The sequence below is a fragment of the Dendropsophus ebraccatus genome, chromosome 13, assembly GCF_027789765.1.
Source record: "Dendropsophus ebraccatus isolate aDenEbr1 chromosome 13, aDenEbr1.pat, whole genome shotgun sequence".
In the NCBI taxonomy this organism is placed as follows: Eukaryota; Metazoa; Chordata; class Amphibia; order Anura; family Hylidae; genus Dendropsophus; species Dendropsophus ebraccatus.
The window spans coordinates 59,078,146-59,101,921 of record NC_091466.1 but is presented as its reverse complement, the minus strand read 5'-3'; the positions used below and the strand labels follow the sequence as shown (position 1 = coordinate 59,101,921).

General features: G+C 43.1%; 1 protein-coding gene across 1 annotated transcript in view; it reads right to left on the bottom strand.

Moving 5' to 3' along the window:
• Positions 1-23,776, bottom strand: part of SPRED1 (sprouty related EVH1 domain containing 1) — a 47,129-nt gene that overhangs the window by 6,139 nt on the left and 17,214 nt on the right. The window contains exons 2-4 of the mRNA XM_069949258.1: positions 17,463-17,637; positions 7,178-7,346; positions 5,862-5,914 (exon numbers count right to left, since the gene is read on the bottom strand). Coding sequence (XP_069805359.1) covers positions 5,862-5,914; positions 7,178-7,346; positions 17,463-17,637 — 397 coding nt within the window. The remainder of the gene's footprint in view (positions 1-5,861; positions 5,915-7,177; positions 7,347-17,462; positions 17,638-23,776) is intronic.

Below are 23,776 nucleotides of genomic sequence, written 5' to 3'. Positions count from 1 at the left end.
AGTGCTGATTGATTCCTTAAAGAGTGCCTGTCATAATAATAATAAAAAGAACTTTAGACACTAACGGAGACATGTCAAATGTTTTGAAAGGGGGTAGTCTTACTGCTGTGATAGTAGCTGTAGGATTTCTAGTTCATCTCACAAAGAACTTGCATACATATATATATTTTTTTAAAAGTAAAGACCATCCTATGTCAGAATAGTGGTGGCAGGGGGATCAGGGCAGATGAGTACTTTTTTTTAATATTTTTGTAATAATTCATTATTACTGTTTTTACAAAATCCTAAATACATTTCAATGTAAAATGTATTCCCTGGACAACCCCTCTAATGTTTGGGCTGCCATTTAGTACACACTCTTAATAGCATAAAACAGTATGCTAAGAGACCTTCCTCTAGTGGTGGCTGCAAGTATCCAGAACATTAGAAGACGTGCACACTATGGAATAACCGCCGAGACTTTAAGGGGATTCTGCCGCATGGTCTCCACTTGAAGTTCCGCCCGTCCCATAGACTGAATGATATTCGCAGGCAAATTCTGCCGTCCGCCCAAAGAATTGAGACGATTCCATCTTTTAGATTATGTTTTTTTTTTTTGGTTGAACATGTTCAATTTATCACCAAGATTTTTTCCTTACAGATTAGAGGAAGATACTGAAACTTGTTCCTCTTTTCTAACCTAATAAAAATTATCTGATCAAAAAATAAATAAATAAATAAATTAGCACATTATTATGGGGGCCGCCATATTTCCTGGTTGGTGCTTTTAAAGATATGCTTTACTGAAAAGCCTTTGGACATAGAGACAATAGATTGGGGAGACCCTATTCACTTCTATAGGCGAGGCTTCTAGGCATGCTCATTGAGTGACCTGTGGCTTCAGGGAGGGGGAGGCTGAGCTCTGACCATCACTTATTGTGAATGGCCTGAAGCAATCTTATCTATCTACTTTCACTGCAATTCTGCCTCATATAGGAGGAGACCACTGAGAAGTAGACTGAGCTCTATAGGTCACTGTGATTTGACTGCCATAAACGGCGGCCTGATGCTGTAGGATCACATGGGGCTGTGGGTAATGGCTGCTTGTGCCTCCAACGTTAAAGGGGTTATCCAAGATTAGAAGAAGCATAGCCACATTCATGCAAAAACAGCACCACCCTGGCCTAAGGTTGTATGTGGTAGTACAATTCAGCTCCATTCACTTCAATGGAACTGAGGTGCACTGAGGACAAGAGCGGTGCTGTTTCTGGAAGAAAGCGACTATGTTTTCTAAGCCTGGAGAACCCCTTTAACAAGTGACTATTTCTATTACTGCATATATTCTATAATAAATATGGTAACGTCTCTTTAAGAGCCTCCGCTATGATAGGAAATGGTCCTTGGAAGTTATTTTCTTAGATCTATCAATTTCTACAAAGCCGATCCTTTCTCTGCAGAAGACAAGGACAGAAGGCGGACGTTAATACGTTCAGTCCCGAACTGTCAGGAACTGGACTAGGATACGGTTCTATGTAGTCACAGGCAAAGTATGGAGCTGCGAGTGAGTGGGCAGCAGCATGCCAATGAAGACCCACTTTATAAACAAGGCGACGTTACCATGGAAACACTCCATGGCGACACAGCAAAAGGCAAGAAAAAGAGAGAAGAAAAAAAAAAACACAGGAGAAAGAATGAGACAGAAAATGGTTCAACTGTTTCCACTAAGCTACGGCCTGGGACAAGGCTAGAATGTCGAGAAACGTTCTGCTTTTTCAGATGAGTCTATGGTAGTCATGTCCCTTAAAGGGAACCTGTCTACATGTATATGTTTGTTTTTTTATTTATGTTTTTATTTTGTAGGAAAGTTTCAGGATAACTTTTTTTTTTATTCACATAAACCTCTGCTTATTCTGGGCTTAGTAGTCATGTGGGCGGTCCTACTCAGTGATTGACAGCTCTATGTCAGGGATGGGGAACCTTTGGCCCTCCAGCTGTTGCAAAACTACATTTCCCATCATGCCTTGACAGCCGAAGCTTTAGCTTCGGCTGTCCAGGCATGATGGGAATTGTAGCTTAGCAACAGCTGGAGGGCCAAAGGTTCCCCATCCCTGCTCTATATGCTCACTTCCACACAGATGGCTGTCAATCACTTAGTAGGACCGCCCACTTGACTACTTATCCCAGAAAGGTCAAAGATTTACCTGAATAAAATGACAAGCCATCCTGGAACTTTACCCACACAAAACTGCTCATCTCCTCCCCTCTAGGGCTACCTAGTCGTAACCCCCCACCAAGCGGTCACAGCCGATCACCGGGCCAGATTAAGAATTTTTTTTTTATATAATTTAAAGGGGGTTGTCTTAGTGAGATAATCTCATTGGGGAGAACAGCAGCTTTATATTTTGTAAGGTGACATTTAAACAAGCTTTGCCTGAGTTGACTGGATGGTGTTACAAAGACATAGAAAAATGGAGAGATATCAGACTTCTGAAAAGGTCTCACATTTCACAAATAACTCAGAATCCTAATCCTGGTATTCTGTTACATCTACACAGATGACTCATCTTAGTCAGTGTTGCCAATGCGCTCGCTCTATGCTAATCATCCATCTTGAGAGAGAAGGAAATAAGAGGGGGATCTTGGAGCACCAATCTCACTGTAAAAGCCCTTTTCCACAGGGCGATAATAAGCCATACCCAAAACATAGGATCTATCATTCCCGTCTAATCCCCCATGTAAAAGACCTTGCAATTCGGACTTGCTGAACTTGCTCTCTGACCCCAAAAGCTCAGCATTTGATTAACAGCGTCTGGAGAAAGTTGATGCCGCTCTAGGGCGTCCTGTAAACATAGATACAATATGTTTTCCTGGTAGTCCTAGGGCGGCACCACACGTCTCCAGACGCTGGGAGTCAAATGCAGAGGTGTTCGGGGTTGGAGAACGTTGCCGAACGCAAACAGTTTGGCAAGTCGACGAACGGTCAAACTCAGGTCTTGATCATATTTTTTGTGTAAGAGTACGTTCACGCGTACCGTATCTACAGCGGATCGTACGAAATCCGCTGCGAATACCTGTCCATTCACTTCAATGGGATGACATACTTGCAGCGGGATTGTCATGCCACTGCGAGCATGTCAAAGTCAGCGCCCTTAACCCCTGCGGCCCGAGTACATGCTTTACCGGGTCCCCACTCTGGCCTGATTCGGGGGGCTCCCATCATCTCCCGGCACTCAGCTAATAAGTGCGCTGCAGGGAGCCCCTGAAGCAAGCTGGAGCAGGGACCCGCTAAAGCAAGTACCCGGCCGCGGGGGTAAAGGGCATTGACTTTGACATACTCACAATCCCGCTGCGAGTATGTCATCCCATTGAAGTAAATGGGCAGGCAGCCACCGCGCATTTGGCTGCGAACCTGCAGCGTAAAATCTGCTGCGGATGCGGTATATGTAAACCCGGCCTAAATAGGGAATTATGTTACCAACAATCATTAAAGTGAACGACAAAATGAACTGAAGAATCACTCACTCGATTCTTCACTCCCAACAAATTGTTGATTGACTTGTACATAAGTGCAATACACGCTAAAAAAACGTCTAATATTAAAACTCGAGGAAAAAAAAAAAAAAAGTAGCTAATAGACTGCACTTTCTCTTAGCTCCTTTTTGTGTTTTTTCTAGTATCAATTATTTGGGCTTAGGTGCTAGCACTCAATTATCACTTTTTGGATTTGTGGTGCCTGCTAGGCGAGTTTTTTAACATTAAAACTCAACTTTTAATCTCGTGTAAGTTAAAAGCCACAGTAAAATGTCGGACCAACGGGTTTCACACAGGTGCACTTAATCATGGCCTACACTTTTAAGTGTTGACTGACTTGAACATAGTGAAGTGCCACCCGTAACAGGAAATAATCTAAAAGTAAAAGGATCTGCACAGAAATAAATAAATATCTATCTATCACCAAGAACGGGATTCGTCCCCATCAAGATAAAGCTGCAAAACTTTATCCGAGCTATGCTTATGTCTATGGCCACTCTGACCCCCAAATGGATGTGGTTACTAGTAAACTACTCATCCCATACATTGAGTACTCTGACACTTTTGTAGAAGTTTTTTACACTGATGCCAACAGATGGGCACTGTAATGGGCACAGTCACCACCCCAAAAAAAACTCTTGATGTCATAGAGACATATCAAAACTTTTTATCAGTCAGGAGTGCTTATTTCCTAATTTAACTATCGCAGATATGTCATCAACTTCTTAACTCCACAGAACAGCATAGAGACTATGGGCCCTATTCCACCGGACGATTATCGTTTGCATAATCGTTAACGATCTCAAACGACCGCTATTTTGAAAGACCTGAAAACGTTCACTCATTTCCATGGAACGATAATCGTTACTTATGATCGTAATTGCGATAGTTTTTTCTTCGCTATTTATTCGCTATTGCGTTCGTATCTATTGCGAACGACCGAACGATGTCTTATTCAATGCGAACGTTTTGCGAATGAGCAACGATAAAAATAGGTCCAGGTCTTATAAAGCGATCAACGATTTCTCGTTCGGTCGTTAATCGTTAACTGCATTTCAACCGAACGATTATCGTTTAGATTCGAATGATTTTACGATAATCTGAACTATAATCGTCTGGTGGAATAGGGCCCTATGGCTGAATCCGATTTGTAGTAAAAATTGCTAATTTGCTCAGCCATTTCTACCCCCCAAGAGCTGCAAACATGGCTTGGCGTAGAAGTTGCGGGAAGAGTCCGCACCTTGCTCACCGCTAGCTTTTACTGCACTTTGGAAATCTGTTTTCTTCCAGCTGCTGGTAGAACAATTATGGTACTGTGGTTGCCATGAGATTTGTTTGATTCTCCCCAGCCCCTTCTAAAGCTGCAGTTGTGTGCAGGGGCAGGCAAGTCTGTGGAGAAGCTATAAAAGTGTCTCCAGCTGCAGAAATGGCAGCCAGATGAGCAAGAAAGCTGGAGTGGGGGGAGGGAAGGATATAGAAGCTTTCCCTCCCCCCTCCACCCACTCACAGCACACACACAACTTTTCTCCTGTCATCCTTGAACATCCTACAGGCAGAGAGGAAGCTAAATTTACTATGACTGTGCCGGGGCCAGCAGGAAGTGGGAGATTGGGAGATTATAGTGTATTGCTGAGACTTTAAAACTCAATCACAAAATACTGGCCCAGGGACAAGGGAATCCATGAGCTGGAAGGAGAACGGGAAAACAGCTCGGGAAGGTGGAGAGGAAACAGGAGGCGGCATTGCAAGAAAGACGTAAATAATACAAATGGTGAAATCTACAAATTGAAATTCAAGAATGTTGAAAGGAATTTTTAATTTTTTTTTATTTTTCTTTGCAAAAATCTGAAAAGAATATGGAGATGAAACTCCGCCGGCTTCTTTTTCATACACCAGTCACTCACTTTCTAAAGCCATCACTTTGTCATGCCAGAAACATTAGCGACTCCATCACAAGACACAAATTACATCCCAGGCACCAAATATTAGCCTGGAATCTCTTTGAAATGACTTGTTGTGTCTGTCATTCATAGTGCTGTATTGTTCCAAAGGCATCTTAGCATTTACAAAAAAAAAAAAAGAAAAAAAAAAATATATATTTTTTTTTAATGCAAGACACATGTCAAGTGTCCGTTTGCCTCTAAACAGCGGCAAAAAAATTCTAGGATTCTTAAAGTTCACTAAGCATTTAGATAATTGCAATAAATGAAGTCCGATCCCTCATCCAGACTCCAGACAAGGCTGAGCCCAAACTTCAAACAACGATGTTAATTGCCCGTTTATCTCTCAGGGATTAGAGCCAGAAGTCCCCACTTTTAGTTCTGGCGGCAACAATTAGATATATTACATACCTGAGATCCTTCTTCTGATCCAACATCTGATTCCACGTGGGATGTGGGAAAACCTGCAGATACCAGAAAACAAAAATGTACAAAATGTAAGAGGTGGAAATATATATCTTTAGGGTGGGTTCACACTACGAAATCTGCGCGGATAAGTTCGCTCATATCCGCTCACAGCAGCGCACGTCTCCGCACGTGCCACAGACACCATTCTATGGCTGGGCATTCTGCCTTCTGTCAAAAGAACCGACATGTCAATTCTTTCGGTGGACATGGCCTGGCCAAAGAATGGAGTCTATGGCACGGGCGGAGACACCCGCCACCGCGAGCGGGTACGAGCGACAGAATCCGCCAAAACTTATCCGCGCGGATTCCGTAGTTTGAACCCACCCTAAAAGTGTAATTCCAAGAATGAAATATAACAGGTAAAAGCACCACTGCCCATGGACATTAAGTTACAATACTGTAAAATACCTTTAACTTGGCATCCAGAATTTTCATCTACAATCTTCAAACTAGTAAAAGTCATCTATAAAATTTTTATGAAATTCTCCTGGAAAAGTTTGGCAAAATTGAAACTTTTCCAGCAGGCAGGTGCAGGGTGGAACATAATGAACAAGCGTTACCTACACGTTCCCCGTGCCTCCACAGTGCTGCCTTCCCGCTTAAGGCCTCCCAACCCGCTCTTGGACCTCCTTCTTTAGCGGCATCACGACTCTGCTGATGACTACCCTCTCACCCAGTCAGTGACTGGTACGGGACACCGCTGCACTCACAGATTGGCTTAGCGGGCAATCCATCAACTGGGTCGAATGTTTTTCCCGTGAACTTGGGGAAAATGCGTTCCAGCGTGCGTGCCAAGCGCCTGTGACGAGGCGCTTTGGGGACACAGGGAGAGGCAATTAGTGCTTGTTTATTATGTCCCCCCCCCGTTTGCTGAAAAAGTTTCAATTTTGTATGACTTCAGCTTTAAGAAGGCTGGCCTCGATATACCTAACCTAACCAATAGTGGGGGGCCTCCTCTGGCTGAAGCTTTTGTTCCTGAATACAACTGGTGAAAAATAGAGGGAGAATTCGGTGGCCGCCATACACATTAGAAGGTTAACAAATGGACATCATAGAAAAGGTTCCCCCACTCATTCCATGGGTGTGGTATTGGGCAAACAGGTAACTGGGCCCATTTCGAGCCTATATCTCAACAGTTATAATGGACATCACTGAACAAAATGTAGGAAGTACATAACACATACCAATAACACACAATACACAATACCAATAATACACAATAACACAAAATCAATAAGACTTGAGTAAAATAAGGATACCTTGAGTGAGGTCTTCAATGGCACGACGTATTCCCCTATCAAAAGCTCTAGCGTCTGCTGGACTCTGGAATGTGAGGCCAAATTTCTTGTCTCCAATCCTCCAGTGGTGGAACGTAGGGGTGACTTTATTATAGACCAGTTCCCTCTTCAGAACACACTCCAGGACCACCTAGAGAAAGCCAACGAGTAACTAGAGATTACAAAACAGGTAACAGAAAAGTAAAATCACACCTATTATCAAAGTTAGTGTCATCCCATGCTTAAAACCACCAAACTTTGTTGAAAACATAACATATAAAAAAAAAAACTAAAAACATTTATATGCATTAGTCCATAGAAAAGTATGACAATGGTTTTCCATTACTATGTGATAAAGAGTGGGATTTGCTGATGACAGATGGGAAAGTTAAAAGGGAAAATTAACCGGGTATATTGGATCTTTTGGCCAATCTACTTGCTTCCTTCCCGAGAGAGGACCTTCTGTAGCTTAGTATACAAGATGATAATATAACACATAGTTTCCCAGAGGTGACTTCAGGATCTCCAGCTGAAAGGGGAAGGGGTAGTTACTAAGTCCACGGCTTCACACCTATATTAAAGGGGTACCCCAGCGTGGGGGCTATTTTTAGCTCTGGCCGGGGAGGAGGTGGCTGAAAGAAAAGACGTCCACTCGCCTCCCCGGTTCCAGCAGCGGCTCCCGCATCGCGGCGCTCCGGTCCCCGGGCCGCTTCCGGGTGTCTGATGCGGGCCCGAGACGTGACGTCTCAGGTCCGCTCAGCCACTCCGCTCACTGCACGGCACACAAGTTGGCTGAGCATTGTAATTTGGGTGAAGATCTATTTTGTATGGGGGCATTGGCCAGTTCCGCAGTGTCTAAAGGAAGCATAAAGAGTGTTGATTTCCACATACCGAAGATACCACCACCCAGCAATTAGAATACACATGGATGATCAGCCAATCCGAGTGTGCATCTAGTATACGTACATGATACGTAACATATATAGGTGTGAATGAAGCCCAAGCTCTATATTTTTAATTTCTTTTATTAAAGGTATAATATAAGTAGGGCCCCTATTACATGGGGTGATCTCCTGGAGCAAGCGAGCGCCGACCGATCAGGTCAGCGCTTGCTCCTCCCTCGCTGCCGGCGCTCTTACACGACAGGGGGAAACCGGCGCGGGGAGCTGCCTGGGTGATCGGCAGATCGTCCGGGCAGCCCATAGAAGACTGCTATGTTAGGCTGCGTTCACACACAAGTTTTTGCAATTTTTTTTCCATCGGTTTTTTTTGTTGTTGCAAAAAACGGATGCAAACAACGGATGCACGTGTGTTCATCTGTTTTGATGCGTTTTTCCTTTGAATTCCATTATTAGAAAAAAAACCTGATCAAAACGGATCTTTTTTTAACGGACACAAAAATTAGGTCAACAATTTGTGTACATTTAAAAAAAAAAAAAACGGATTGCAAAAACGTAGTGTGAACCCAGCCTAAGGGCCCTATTTCACCAGACGATTATCGTTTGCATAATTGTTAACAATTAACGATCTCAAACGACCGCTATTGCGAAAGACCTGAAAACGTTCACTCATTTCCATGGAACGATAATCGTTACTTATGATCGTACTTGCGATCGTTTCTTCTTCGCTATTTATTCGCTATTGCGTTTGTATCTATTGTGAACGACCGAACGATGTCTTATTCAATGCGAACGTTTTGCGAACGAGCAACGATAAAAATAGGTCCAGGTCTTATAAAGCGATCAACGATTTCTCGTTCGGTCGTTAATCGTTAACTGCATTTTAACCGAACGATTACCGTTTAGATTCGAACGATTTAACGATAATCTGAACGATAATCGTCCAGTGGAATAGGGCCCTTAGTCGTTTGTCTATTAACATGTTGAAAGACAGCGAAGGACTTCGATCAGCCAACATCGTTCATGTCGCTTGATCGTTGCCTTCTATTACACAAAGCGATTATCAGCCGTAATGACAAATACAGCCGATAATCGCTTTGTGTTATAGGGCCTTTAGTCTTGTAAAATGATAATTATGATGCCACTAATCCCACTGTCAGCCTCGAGCGGAAGCCTCACATATCTTTTTCTTTTGTTCCTATAAGTCTATCCATGTTTGGGAAAAAAATAAGACTTCTAGAAAAAAGAAAAAAAGAGAAAAAAAAAAAAAAAACGAGGGGGAGGGGGGTCATTAAGTGCAGGATGTATGGGAAAAGACTGATCTAAATAGAGAATCAGACAGTAACATACCGCAACAAAATGATTCCACCAGACAGAAGTATAAGTCACGCTAATAGGTAGTCAGTGGATGTTTGTAAGCTGGGAGCTGCATCAGCAGGATGCCATGTGGATTTATTCCTGGGTGATACAGAGATCAGATGGAGGCATTGCTATGGCTTCCTGTAGACTGGCTGGAGCCCAGAGCAGGAAGGTGACCGTAATAATGCAGGATGTGTGGAAGCAACATGAGGCCTGACCTGACTCTCGCTGGCCTCCTGCATACATGAGGCTGCAGCTGGTCCCAAGAGGAGACCTCCTTAAGGCTCTCAAAAAGAAGAGAGAAAAAAAAAAATCGATACCCGCCGCCTCTGGAGGTCACATTCCTCTCCTTAACGCTTCTGTATTGCTGGAGAACAGAATACAATCAGGATGCTGTCTCTCAGCATTACCTCTCCGATCCTCCATCTATCCCATTAGTTTATCAGCTCTTCGTCCCGTATACGCTTTTACATGTTTATCATTCCCTTTTACTGCCGTAAGTCCACGATGGGCCTCACAATCCAATCTCTCGTTCTTTATTTCGACTCCATTCCATAGTCACTTTGATCAAGCATACGAGTTTCATTTTTAATGGTGAGAAGATAAGCAATTTCCTGACCCCTTTGGCCTAGAAGGAACAAAGGGTTTGGCAGCATGGCCCATATCCCATTCCCTCTAAAGGTAGGGACTAATCTTATGTGTACAACCAACTTAATGTGCCATCAGAATAATTACCTATTGTGTAAATCAAATTCCTTATTGTTTTTTTGTTTAAAGAAAGTAGGGTTGATTTTCCATATTTAAAAAAAAAAAAAAAATCCCGAACTTTTGCAGTATTCAGTCTGGCCACTAAACCTAATAATAAGCTGATACTTCCTGTTTTGTTTCTGCAATAGCTGAATATTCTTCCATAGAAGTTAATAGTCAGCTCCAGACTACTGTTTCCTATGACTAATGTGACTTCTATAAATCATATTTCTAAATGTGGTTAAAGGTAGCTCAGTATGAAACACACACAAAAATTTATCAGCATCAATATCTGGGCTTAAGGGTGCGTTCACACCTACAGGATCTGCAGCTGATTTTCTGCAGCAGATTTCAGTTAAATAACTGAACACAGCATCAAATCTGATGCTGTGTTCAGTTATTTAACTGAAATCTGCTGCAGAAAATCAGCTGCAGATCCTGTAGGTGTGAACGCACCATAAAGGAGTATTCTGGAGAAATTATATATATATATATATATATATATATATATATATATATATATATATATATAGATAGATATATATATATATATATTTATTTATTTTTTATTTTTTTTATATTATTTATTTTGTAAACTGGCATCAGAAAGATATAAAGATTTGTAAATTGCTTCTATTTAAAAATCCCAAGCCTTCCAGCCTGCTGTATCTCCTGCTGGAAATGGTGTATTCTTTCCAGTCTGAAACAGTGCAAATCCAGTCTGACACAGTATCAAATCCCAAAGAAACTCTCTCCTGCTCTGGACAGTTCCTGACATGGACAGAGGTGGCAGCAGAGAGCACTGTGTCAGACAGAAAAGAATACACTACTTCCAGTACTTATCAGCTGCTGTATGTCCTGTAGGAAGTGGTGTATTCTTTTCAGTCTGACACCGTGCTCTCAGCTGCCACCTCTGGCCGTGTCAGGAACTGTCCAGAGCAAGAGAGGTTTTCTTTGGGATTTGCTACTGTGTCAGACTGAAAAGAATACACCACTTCCTGCAGAACATACAGCAGCTGATAAGTACTGGAAGACTTGAAAGACATTTTCTTTATATAACTTACAAATCTGTATAACTTTAGGACATCAGTTTATTTGAAAACATTTTTTTTTCTCTTTAAAACTCAAAAATAAAATGGGCGATATATCCCTTTAAATTCTGATTTTCCTGCATAATCAGTGACATTAGAAGCCATGTTGGTTGTCACACAAATCTAGAAAAAAAATAACAATCAAGATAAGTCAATACAGAATAAGACTACTCAAGGTCTCTCTATTTTTTTTTATTAACTTTAATTTTCTTAATGTTCTCTGTACAAGGAATTACCTAAACAGTGGTGATTTATCAGCATCTGATCTGACGGGCTCCAATCAATTATTACTACAAAACTATAAGAGCATTACTATATCCGATGAGACGGATGACAGGAAAAGGCTGGAAATTTGAGGGATTTATTCAGCCCACGTGGACTCTGAGGGGTGTCTGGGGAGCATGGGGGGTTGGGGACAGACTTCGAGAAGAGGCCAAAGTAAGTGAAACCTGCTTCTTGGATTAACCAGATCAGTGCATTTACTGATGGGAAATCCACAGCGGGACCCAGCTGGTAAAAGCCGCCTCCCCAGCCAGGCTCATAAAACCCAGCTCTCCCACAGACTATGCTGATAATCAATATGTCCACTGTAAATCTGCAAAGAGCAGAACTGTGCTCAACAGGGCAGACGTCTCTCGGTATTCTTGTAACCTACTCAAAATATGCAATAAAACGGCCCATCGGCTCCAGCTCTCCGTGGACTGAAGGCGTGTACGAAGCCAATGGCCTCACCGAGCGAGAGAGGAATGGTGCTGATTTTATTGGGAAATTAACTGGAAACTTGTATCTTCAACTGTGGAAATGGAGGTCAAGCAATTTTCAGGTCAAGCCAGCTGCATAGCAGACATGTATATGGCAGATTCCGACAATTTGGGGGATCTACCGACCAGTGGGACCCACATCGATCCTGGGAATGAAGAGGTTACACCACTTTAGAATGGTCTCTACTTAAAGGGGTTATCCAGTGCTACAAAAACATGGCCACTTTTCTCCCTCTCTTGTCTCCAGTTCGGGTGTAGTTTGCAATTAAGCTCCATTTACTTCAATGGAACGGAGTTTAAAACCCAGCCCAATCTGGAGACAAGAGTGGGGGAAAAGGAGCCATGTTTTTGTAGCACTGGATAACCCCTTTAACTTGGGACTGCAGTACCACCTTGCAAGGAACAGGTGTGAGACAGATGCCTTACTCCAAGAAACAACGTGCCAGAAGCTCACCAATTGGAAAGTGGTGGCATTTTCAAGAAATATGCCCTTACTAAGTGAGCACCCATGCAATAAGTAGATACAGGTCCACCAAAGCAAGAGCTGCCATTTACAGTAGTGACCCTCTGCTCTGACTCTGAAGAAGGGCCACAAGCAGGAAACTTTTATCAATAGGGCAGGTAGTAATGAGACAACCTCCTTAAAGCGTTCCGGTCAAACGGCCAAACTTCTGTGCCCTGCCCATATCTTTCTGGGTGGTGAGAGATGAGAGGGAAGTCTTGATTTACCTTTCCAGAACAGTAAAGATCATCTTCGGAAGACAGAAATACTCAGTTTGCAGGTACACAACCCAGACCGTCTCTCTTCTGCATGTACCATATGCTAAGCCACAAGGCTAGTAAGGACCGGCCTTAGCTATGTGCAACCAGTGTGGTCGCACAGGGCACTGGCTGCCAGCCATTGGGATGGGTAAGTACTTAATGTACTTAACCACAAGAGTGACTGACAGGGAGAGAGGCAGCATGGATGGGTATGACGTATCTGGTTTCCTGCTGCAGATGTCATCCGGCACTGGGACCCTGGAGTGGCACAACAGAGGCACCAGGAGGGATGAGTTTACGTTTATTATTTTCACCCTCACCCTGCTCATTTTAGTCTTCGTGGGACTTCTCCTTTGGGAGCCACATAAGCAGAAGATTAGAGATGAGCGAACCTCGAGCATGCTCGAGTGCATCCGAACCCAAACTTTCAGCATTTGATTAGCGGCGGCTGCTGAACTTGGATAAAGCTCTAAGGTTGTCTGGAAAACATGGATACAGCCAATGACTATATCCATGATTTCCACATAGCCTTAGCGCTTTATCCAACTTCAGCAGCCACCGCTAATCAAATGCCGAAAGTTTGGGTTCGGATGGACTTAAGCATGCTCCAGGTTCGCTCATCTCTACAGAAGATGTTTTAACAGATTTTGTTTGGACATTGAGGGTATGTTCACACTTAGTAAAACTAGCGGAAAGTTTTGCTGCAGAATCCCGCCTGTCTCAGTGTTTCATAGCCCGTCTATGGGAGAGCGCACGCTCCTCCGCAGAAAGAAGTGACATGTCGTTGAGCAGAGAGCCACGGCAGCGGGGGAGGGTGCGCTCTCCCATAGACAGGCTATGAAACACTGAGACAGGCGGGATTCCAGCTGATATGCTCAGTGTGAACATACCCTAAAAGATGAGCTGTGATTGGTTGCTGTAGTACATTTTTATTTTTTTCTTAGTTTTTAGTTATTTTTACAGTGAAACTGAACCACCAATTCTGCAATTCTGTAAACAACAATTCGTCTAATATGGTGGCATCCAATTGGCAGCAAAGTAGTGAAGGGGGAAATCCAATATATATATATAAAAAAAAACATGTAATATTAGTGAAGTATAATTACAGATTATCCGTGATTTCCGGAGATGAACACTGAAATCCCTCTTTGGCATTGACCGGAGATTCATTAACTGGAAATTTAGCACAACGTCGTAAAAGAGACTGCAGGAGACTTCTGCAGTCAGTGACTGGCTGAGCAGGTAGTTTTTGTCGGGTTGTGAGGATACAGGAACCCAAGAAATTCAGAAGACAAGAGGCTGACTGTGAGTTTATGGCGCTGCAGCTGTGAGTGGCACCGGGATGGGTAAGTATAGCTTCATTATTATTATGTTCCCCTACCCTTTGCCCTCCATGTTTTTTACCCAGAGTTCTCCTTTAAATCTTACCTGGCACTAAAAATTACTTTTGACAACAAAGTGGGTCTCAGTGCTAATCAGAAAATATAGCTGAGGAGAGAGCGCAGAAATGCGATGCAATCCCCGCCAGCAGATGACATATCAAAAGTTATTGTAAGTGACAGTGCCCATTTAGGCGCGGATGGGTGCTGGGGACTATGGGGACCTGCGCACATCGGGCACAACTGTTTAAAATCTGGATAATTTCTGTGCAAACTATATTTTTTGACAACCCTGTGCAAGATGGTTAATACCGCCGCCAGCAGGTGATGGCATCGTCCTGGAACCCTACTGTTCAAGGGTTTTCATCCTTGCAAAATTTTGCTTCATATCCTAAATGTGACTAACAAAGCCCTTTGGCTGTGTGCCTAGATTTCACAGCACACTGGATCAGACATGCCTGGAGTGAGCCGATTCATGCAGGATCTTGTAGCTTTCATGCACTACCAGTCTGTCTCCTACAGACTTATTATCCTTCGCCGGAGACACTGCACCGTCGCCATGGAGACAAGCACTCAGCAACAGGCATGGTGACCAAGGACCACGAGCACGTGTTTTCTTCGAGCTGAAGTGAGATGCATGACACCAGAAGCCACGTACTTACTGTACCCAATTCAACTCAATTATTACCAGATGAAAAGTCACACTCTCTAACCAATGGGACCGCAAATCCAATCATTCAGATTCAGTGATAAAGTGCCACCAAAGTACGCTACTCCATTCACTCAGGGCCCTCCAGTTATCCAACACGTATAAATCCACGCAAAAGATTAACCATCCTATAGTAATAACTGGTGGCAATAACTGCAACCTAACTGCAGAGAATACATTGCATGGAGTGGAAACAAAAGAGCTGTGGCACTCACCAGGTAAACCACAGCAAGCGTTTATTTCATATATAGAGAAGAGAAAATTTCCTGAAATTTTAAGTCCACGGAAACCCGCACGATTGGCATTTGAATCCTACTGAAATGTGTGAAACAAAAAAACGTGCCTTGTCCCGGTCTTCTATGGAATAAACGCTTGTTGTAAATTTACCTGGTGAGTGCCACATACTTTTTCTTTCTACTATATGCTGTGTATATGTGGCCCGCTAAGCACCACCACTAAGGTCAGGGTGAAGCTGTGATCCGTGCATCTCTCTGTTGTATATTTAATATTTTTACATATATTTACAGATCTGTTTCAATTTACGTGTATGAGAAAAAAAGAAAAGAATTGGAAGCACATCTATGACTCAACAGAAGGTGCAACAGCAACCCGCAGGTGCAAGAGCTTACCTGGGAGGAGTATATACGGTAAGCCCTTGCACCTGTGGGTTGCTGTTGCACTTTTTGTTTTGTTTTTTGTCAATTTAGATGTATTGCATGCCTGCATGGTTAATAGAAATCACTTCCTTCTCACTAAGATATTCTTTTGTGCCTTGCTGCCCCTTTAAGTGAAACTTTCACCCTGTCTGCCTACTGGGTTGGCGGCAATGCTGACGAGTGATCAATAAAAGCATTCAGTACATACAATTGCTGGCAGGCTCTATGTTTTTTAATTTTAATAAAAAAAACACTTTATTCAATCATGAACAGTATCAAGGAGGCGGGAGCTTATCCTTTCCTTGGCCCTAGCACCTCTGTGCCTTACTGACCTATATGCACAGTGTGCTTCACTAATTGTATTAAGTAGCGGGCATACAGCGCAGTGAGGTGTAGCAGTGCTAGGCCCCAGGGAATCAAAGGCCCCGCCTCCTTGACATTTTTTTATGGCCTTTTTACGAAGTCAATATGATTGAGTCAAACTGTGACTACAGACTTTGCTGGCATGTTTTTTTTTAGATGCCAAGGGTAGAGTTCACATCACCCGCTCAGGGTGGAAGAAAGGCAACAGGTCGGGGCACATCCTTTCTATTCAACTTCTAGAATCACTAAGTTTTGTATCTATAGTGCACAACAAAGCAGATCTCTAGTCTACTTAAGGGCTCGTTCACACTACGTATTCGGCACAAAGAATTCCGCCGTGAACCTCTGTCCGCGAACGCCAAACCCCTCCTGCTTTGCCTTTGAATGGGAGGGCTCGCGCGAGCCCTCCCATTCAAAGACATAACATGAGGGATTCTGCGTGGAGTCTGCGGCAGAGGTTCCTGGTGGAATCTTTGCACCAAATCTGTAGTGTGAACAAGCCCTTATATCAGCAGCAGCTAAAAAGTGAAAATAACCATGAGATGGAAAAATAATGAGAATTGAAATGTCGTAAAGATTTGATAAAGTTGGGTGTTAGGTTGCTTCCGTCTATTTCAGGGAGGTGGGAATAGGGTAAAATGTATACAGTAATACCTCGGTTTTCGAATGCTTTGGAACTCGAACTGCTTGGTATTCGAACAAAAATTTACCCAGAAGTAGTGTTTGGAATTCGAACTTTGCTCGGTTTTCGAACGTTTTTCTAACGTTTTTGCGAGCGTGGATGGTGGGTTGTACCTGGCGAGTTAAGCAGTGGTGAGGCTTCACATACAGTACAGCGCTGTATAAGACTGCTGGAGTGCATATACAGTGCAGCAGTAGTAGTACAGGCAGTGCACCACCATCTCCCATACATTACAGTGCTTGGATGGGGGGGGACGCTATACAGTAAAGGATGGGTGAGGAGTTGGTGACTACTGTACTATAATTGCTGGTTTAATGTCCTGTACAGTATAATGCTGTTCTGTACTGTACTGTAGTGATTATACTGAGCACTTATCAGTGTAATAAATGAGGATTGTAGGGAATTATTGGTGGCTGCTGGAACCAATTAATCACATTTACATTATTTCCTATGGGAAGACACTGCTCAGTTTTCAAACTGCTCGGTTCTCAAACTGCCTTCCGGAACCAATTAAGTTCGAGAACCGAGGTACCACTGTAGATGTATTTTTTCGGGATGTTTTTATATTGATGTGAAACAATAAATTTTCTAAAATAAAAACCACCTTTCATTTTCCAAAGAGTCTGTGAGGAATGAAAAGTGGAATCTGATTGGTTGCTAGGGGCAACTGAGCCAGTTTTGCTTTACACCATGTTTGATAAATCTCCCCCAGTATCTATCTATCTATTTATCTATCTATCTATCTATCGATACCAAGGAACCACAATTTTCAACACTAGAATCGCATTGTATAGTAGCATAAGTGATAAGTAATAGTGAAGGGCAGAAGCGTCATGGCACCTTGCTCTTCCCATCTCACCGTTTTATCTCGGAGTCTCTCTCCATGGACAAGGAAGTCTGCACTACCGTTATCCTCAGGGTGGGAAGATTTGTACACGGTGACACAGCTGAGTCCCCCTCCAGCAAGCGGCAACCACCCGCCACTTGAGTCATCCCGTGTCATCACCACAGCTCGCACGCGTGCATAACTATCACTGCAAGAGACACAAAAACACATAAAGAAAAAGATTAGAGCTGGTGTACAAGAGCAACCTGCAATGGAGAGAAACTGGTCAATAGGAAGCACATGGCCATACACCATCACATGAGAGACAATTGCTTATAGCTGGGGCACCATTCAAATCGCAACTGTCGAGGGGTTTCGTTAAATACATTGGGGGATCAGGTTTCAGAGTAAACCCCATAATAGACATTTCTTATCTTATAGTATAAAGGATTTCTTGGTGATCTCTCCCCTCAAAATGCAAGGTATTGTTGATGGACAGTGCCGTATGGGTGAGGCTGTACAGCTCTAGTGCCCCATATCCCCGCCCACATCAGCGCAACGTCATGGGAATGACCCAACCTAGAGGCCTAGGCCCTGCCCCCTCTGATCCGGGCATCGCATAGGGCCAGGGCCTGTGCCTCTAGGTCTGCCCAATCCAATGACGCCACTGAGGGGGTGGTGCCTCATCGCTGACAACATCACTGAAGGGTGGGGGCCTACAGCACTGATATAGGCGGGCATATGGGGCACGATGGCCGTGAAGCCCCGCCCATACGGCACTGTCCACCAACAACAACATGCATTTTTGAGGGGATAGACCACAAAGAAATCCTTTACACGGTAAGATATGAAATGTCCAGAATGGTGCTGAGAACTCTGATATGGAAAGGGGGTAACAATATCACTTTAAGTGTAGAAATGTGCAGCGGCAGTAAATATACACTGGAAAGAATACACCACTTTTTGCAGGACATACAGCAGCTGATAAGTATGGGAAGACTTGAAATTTTTAAATAGAAATAAATCACAAATCTGATAAAAACAAATAAAAATATTTGGTGTACCTCTGAAGCCAGCAATGGCAATGGGTTTATAGGTATCTATAAATCAGCCCATAGCCTTCTGGATGTTGGCGGGGAATCCACAATGATATATGAATTTCCCTGGCAGCGTTATATTACATACTGGGGGTGTCTCATGGCTGACTCTTTAATGTGGGAGCCTCCTAGGGAATCCATGGCCAAGTTTTCTTAATATCACGTTCAGATGAATGGCCATCTATGTAATACATGAACAGCCCGTGTCTGCTGTGGTATATAGAGGAAGGACAAGGGCATATGGACTATGGCTGACAACATGCACATATATTTGTAGCATGTAAACCTGAAAACTTTTGCAGACACTGCTCAATTATTTATGAAACATAAAACTTAAATACCGTACATTTATCTCAAGGAATCTATAGTATATGGTGGAAACTTAAAGGTGTACTCCGGAGAAAAGAAAATTCAAATCACCTGGCATCAGAAAGTTATACAGATTTGTAAATCACTTCTATTTCAAAATCTCAAGTCTTCCAGTAGTTATCAGCTGCTGTATGCCCTGCAGGAAGTGGTGTATTCTTTTCAGACTGACACAGTGCTCTCTGCTGCCTCCTCTGGCAATTACAGGAACTGTCCAGAGCAGTAGCAAATCCCCATAGAAAACCTCTCCTGCTCTGGACAGTTCCTGACATAGACAGGGGTGGCAAAAGAGAGCACTGTGTCAGACTGGAAAGAATACACCACTTCCTGCTGGGCATACAGTAGCTGATAAGTACCGAAAGACTTGAGATTTCTAAATAGAAGTAATTTACAAATTTGTATAACTTTTGAAAGCCAGCTGATTTGAATTGTCATAAATGGCTATTTAAGATCTGTAACCAATAGACTTTACTGAAGTGTGCAGCATAATCACCTATGAAGCCATATAAACCACAGAAATATGAGAATACAAATATGGGAGGAGTCACGTCACAACCACACAGCGGTAACAGTCCACATGAATAGCAATATCATTTTACTAAGCCTCCCCACCCCCCATACACATGTATTCTAATCTATAGTCATTCACAATAGTTCCTAGAAATACATAAACTCGTCCAAATGAAATTAGTGACCTCCAATAAAAGAGATTTGCTGCTACCCAGAACACCATTTATGTGAACAATAAAGCACTTTATGGACTTCACAACCTCCATGACACCATTCATAACTTAAGTAGCTGTCAAAGTTCACGGCTAAAATAGTCCAAAAAGGAAGCAAATGTAATACACATAACAAATGCCTACACTGACCAGCCATGACACTAAAACCAAAGCGGTAAATGCTCGGCATCTGACTCCCGCTGGTTTGTAAAGTAGTAGTCTGGAGTCAAATACCAAGCATTCTGGTTTGGAGAACGTTGCCAAACCTGAACAATTCGGCAAGTCCGCGCAACACTAGTAATCAATAGTAAAGTCCCTAAAGATCTCATTAAAGGGGCTATCCAGTACTACAAAAACGTGGCAAATTTTTTTTTTTTCCCAGGGACAAAACCTCTCATCTCCAGTTCAGGTGTGGTTTGCAATTAAAGGGGTTATCCAGCGCTACAAAAACATGGCCACTTTCCCCCTACTGTTGTCTCCAATTTGGGTGGGGTTTCGGAACTCCGTTCCATTGAAGTAAATGGAGCTTAATTGCAAACCGCACCTGAACTGGAGACAACAGTAGGGGGAAAAGTGGCCATGTTTTTGTAGCACTGGATATTCCCTTTAAGCTGGAACACAGTCACAGAACCTGCACCCAAACTGGAGACAAGAGTGGTGCTGTCTCTGGAAGAAAGTGGCCATGTTTTTGGTAGCATTGGATAACCCCTTTAAGTCCTGGAAGTTTTATGGTATGGTCTCCATGTATTGGACTTGTTTTTCCATCCAACCCTTGGATATTTCCATTATTGCCCATAAGGCAGTTTAGTGCTAAACTATGGCAAGAGCCAGTCTCTGTAAGGCTTTCTGTAGATCTGTAAGGCCTAATTCACACGTCCGTTGTTCTGTCCGCAAATGCGGACAGAACATAAAACCAATGTTATTCAGTGGCCGCGTTCACACGTCCGTACGTGTATATGGGCCGCGATCCGTGCCGCAAAAAATCTGGATATGTTGGAATGCGGACCGTTTTTTGCGGCACTGATCACTAGGGTAATGAAGTAGTGCTTCACGGAGCACTATTGATGCACATTCGTAGTGCGGGTCGCGGGCTGCACTACGGGTGTTTGAATAAGACCTAAGACTTTCCTCGGACACTAATGTTGCATGTCGCGCAAGATGGAAAAAAAAAAATTATAAAAAAAAGTTTTTCCTGTTTTTTCCATCTTTTTCCAGAAGTTTTTTTGATATTTTCTCAGGGGCCAGTATCCCTTTAAGATTTCATAGATTTTTTTTTCCCGCCATCAAGGTAAATCCAGGTGAGGTAGAGTCCAGCACCAAGGAAAATGGACTAGTAACGGCTCTATAACTGGATGCACAGAATAATAATCCGAGTATGTGCACATGCATGTGAAGCATGCAGAGCATGGTGCAGCGGTTGTCGCTTGGCACACAGCAGCGGGGATGTCTCATATCCTAGGTTTTGTTTGTGCCCATGGCTTAATATCAATATTTTGAAAAGTGCCAGTGTTTGACAGTCTATTTCCTTCAATTTTGCTGTGTGCACTTTTCTCGCAGGACGGCTGAATGGCAAGCTCTGTGCATCCTTGTCTCATTCATTCACAGCCCGGAGCTAGGAAATGGTTACATAACTGTGTCAGATGCACACTTAAAGGGCCACAATACCGCCGCGTAACATGTGCTTAGCTGAGCACGAGCAGAGACAAGTACGGAGCATGAATATTATATATACACTGGGAGCATTACATGTAACATTTAGGGCTTACTTGGCCCAGGTTCTTACTAAGCACTAAAATTCTCCAACGAGAAGAGGAACAGATTCTAGAAGAGGAAACAGGGAAATGTTTCTAAATGAGAAAATCCGGTTCCAGTTTCTGGCGACAAAGCAAGAGAGAACAAAAATAGGACAATTCGGCTTCACGTACTGATTCAGATTATACCTCCATGGAACAAAAGTCGAACAGAGCCTTAATAAGGCCCGGCCAAGGCTGCACATACACGACTATAGCAAGGCTGCACATACACGACTATTCCAACATTCTCCTAACCTGAACTCTCGGCTTTTGACTCTCGGGGGCTGGAGAAGTTGGATGCTGCCCTAGGGCTGCCAGGAAGACATGGATATAGTCTATGGCTGTATCCATGTTTTCCAGGACTCCCTAGGGCTGGCATCCAATTTCGCCAGCCGCCGAGTGTCAAATGAGAGTCAAATTTACAGTTCAGCAAGTTCGCTCAACACTAATTGTAGTCAAATCTTCCAGCAATGAGCTGCATGGGCCTGCAGCTTATTTATGACATGGCGGTAATTGCGGTAAATACTGGTGCATCTTCAATGTAACAGCCTTAAGGTTCCCAGTCAGTATACTGTGTATAGGGTTCTCTGGAGACTCCCTCAACAGATGTGGGTGGAGATATGGTTAGGATGGGATGGAAATCACTGCCCGACCACTTTGTTCTTGAAGAGATAAACCAGAGCCAGAGTTGGCCATACCGTATCTTCATGTGTATGGAGAGGATGGGAGAGCAGGCTGAACGATTGTTTGGTCGGCAGTTCTTAAAGGTGTAAGGCCGCCTTTAGTGTATGGAACCACATATGTCCCCATTTTCAAACAAAAAGCAACAAAAACAAACTGTGCCACGTTCCATCAGACGCCACATTTGAAAGTAATTTTCATAATGCTCCTAGGAAAGAAAAGCTATCTAGTACACTGCCATAAAGGGCAATCGGGACATCTTTACATACGCAAAATAACCAAGATGGTGACTTTCTTGCAGTCGCTGCAGGACCTAGACCACTCATAGTACAACCATCGCCACCAATAATTTCTGGTGGTACATGCTGGAGACTATGATGACAGGAAGCAGAACACATACAGCTTCAGGTGTGAAGCCCAGGTTTCGCACGATTCCGCCAGCTATATATTGAGATCGCAGCGAATCAGCAGACATGTTAATAGTTCATTTATTTGAGAGTAACCTTTAAGTTGAGACACCAGAAATGCACCCGAATGCTGGTGCAAAATTCAGTTTAAACTTAGACTAGACAGCTGAAGACGGCGACAGATTTATCAACCACCATAATACACTGTGATAAATCTGGCGCATTCTCAGACTGTCTAGTCTAAGCTTACACTGTCTAAGAATTAGACAATTTTAGTAATTCGGGGTTCAGTGTGTTTTTTTTTTTGTAGCCCGATCTCAGACTAGATATGGAGTACTGTAGACTACTTCTGGGAAATGTCCATATGATCGATCCCTTGGAGCGGGCGTTGGTGGTGCCAGTTGAAGGTCTGAGATGTTCGGCTTCACTGACTATACTAGATGCCATTGTACCCGAGGAGTTACCTGTACACTTCAAATAGTGACAAGGTACAGGCAAATAAGAGTGGATTTGTCATCAGGAGACAACAAACGAACCATCTCATACGTTTATCCTCCATATATACACGACTCTGTCCTAAGAAGGAACTCCAATAGATTCCTACAGACATTGGCCATCCCTCTATTGAGCTTATAGGTAGGAGTATGGACAAAGCGGTGATATCAAATGCAAAGTCTGTGATATCTACTACTACGTTGGGTGTATTAAAAATCACTTGACAGAGATGGGTTAGTGGAGCGTTCACCTTGGCATTCTGTTTTTTGTTAAAATGGTTATGGTATGTTTTTCTAATTCATATGTGATCTTATACCAATAAGGGCACCCATACTGGTTGTACAGCAGAAGGACTAAACAGATCATATTTCTCCGGAGACGGATATTCTTTGTTAAATTGTGTGCCCATCACTTCTGTACTGGGTAGATAGAAGAACTCGGCACTCACCAGATGTATTTTGCTTATTTGTTCAAGTGTAGCATGCATCACAGGTACAGTAAGGACGTGTTTCGGCCAAGCAAGGCCTTCATTAGCTTGTCACGACAACACAATGAAAGCCATGCTTGGCCGAAACGCGTCCTTACTGTACCTATGATGCGTGCTGCACTTGAATAAAAAAGCATAATGTATCTAGTGAGTGCCTGGCTTTTCTATCTACCTAGTGCTTGACCTTCTCCACCACATGCACCACCACCTACTTGGAGTGCCGTCCATTCCACTAATACCACATCACTTCTGTATTTTGACCGATCTGGAATGTGCCAATAAAATATTGTTTAAAAAAT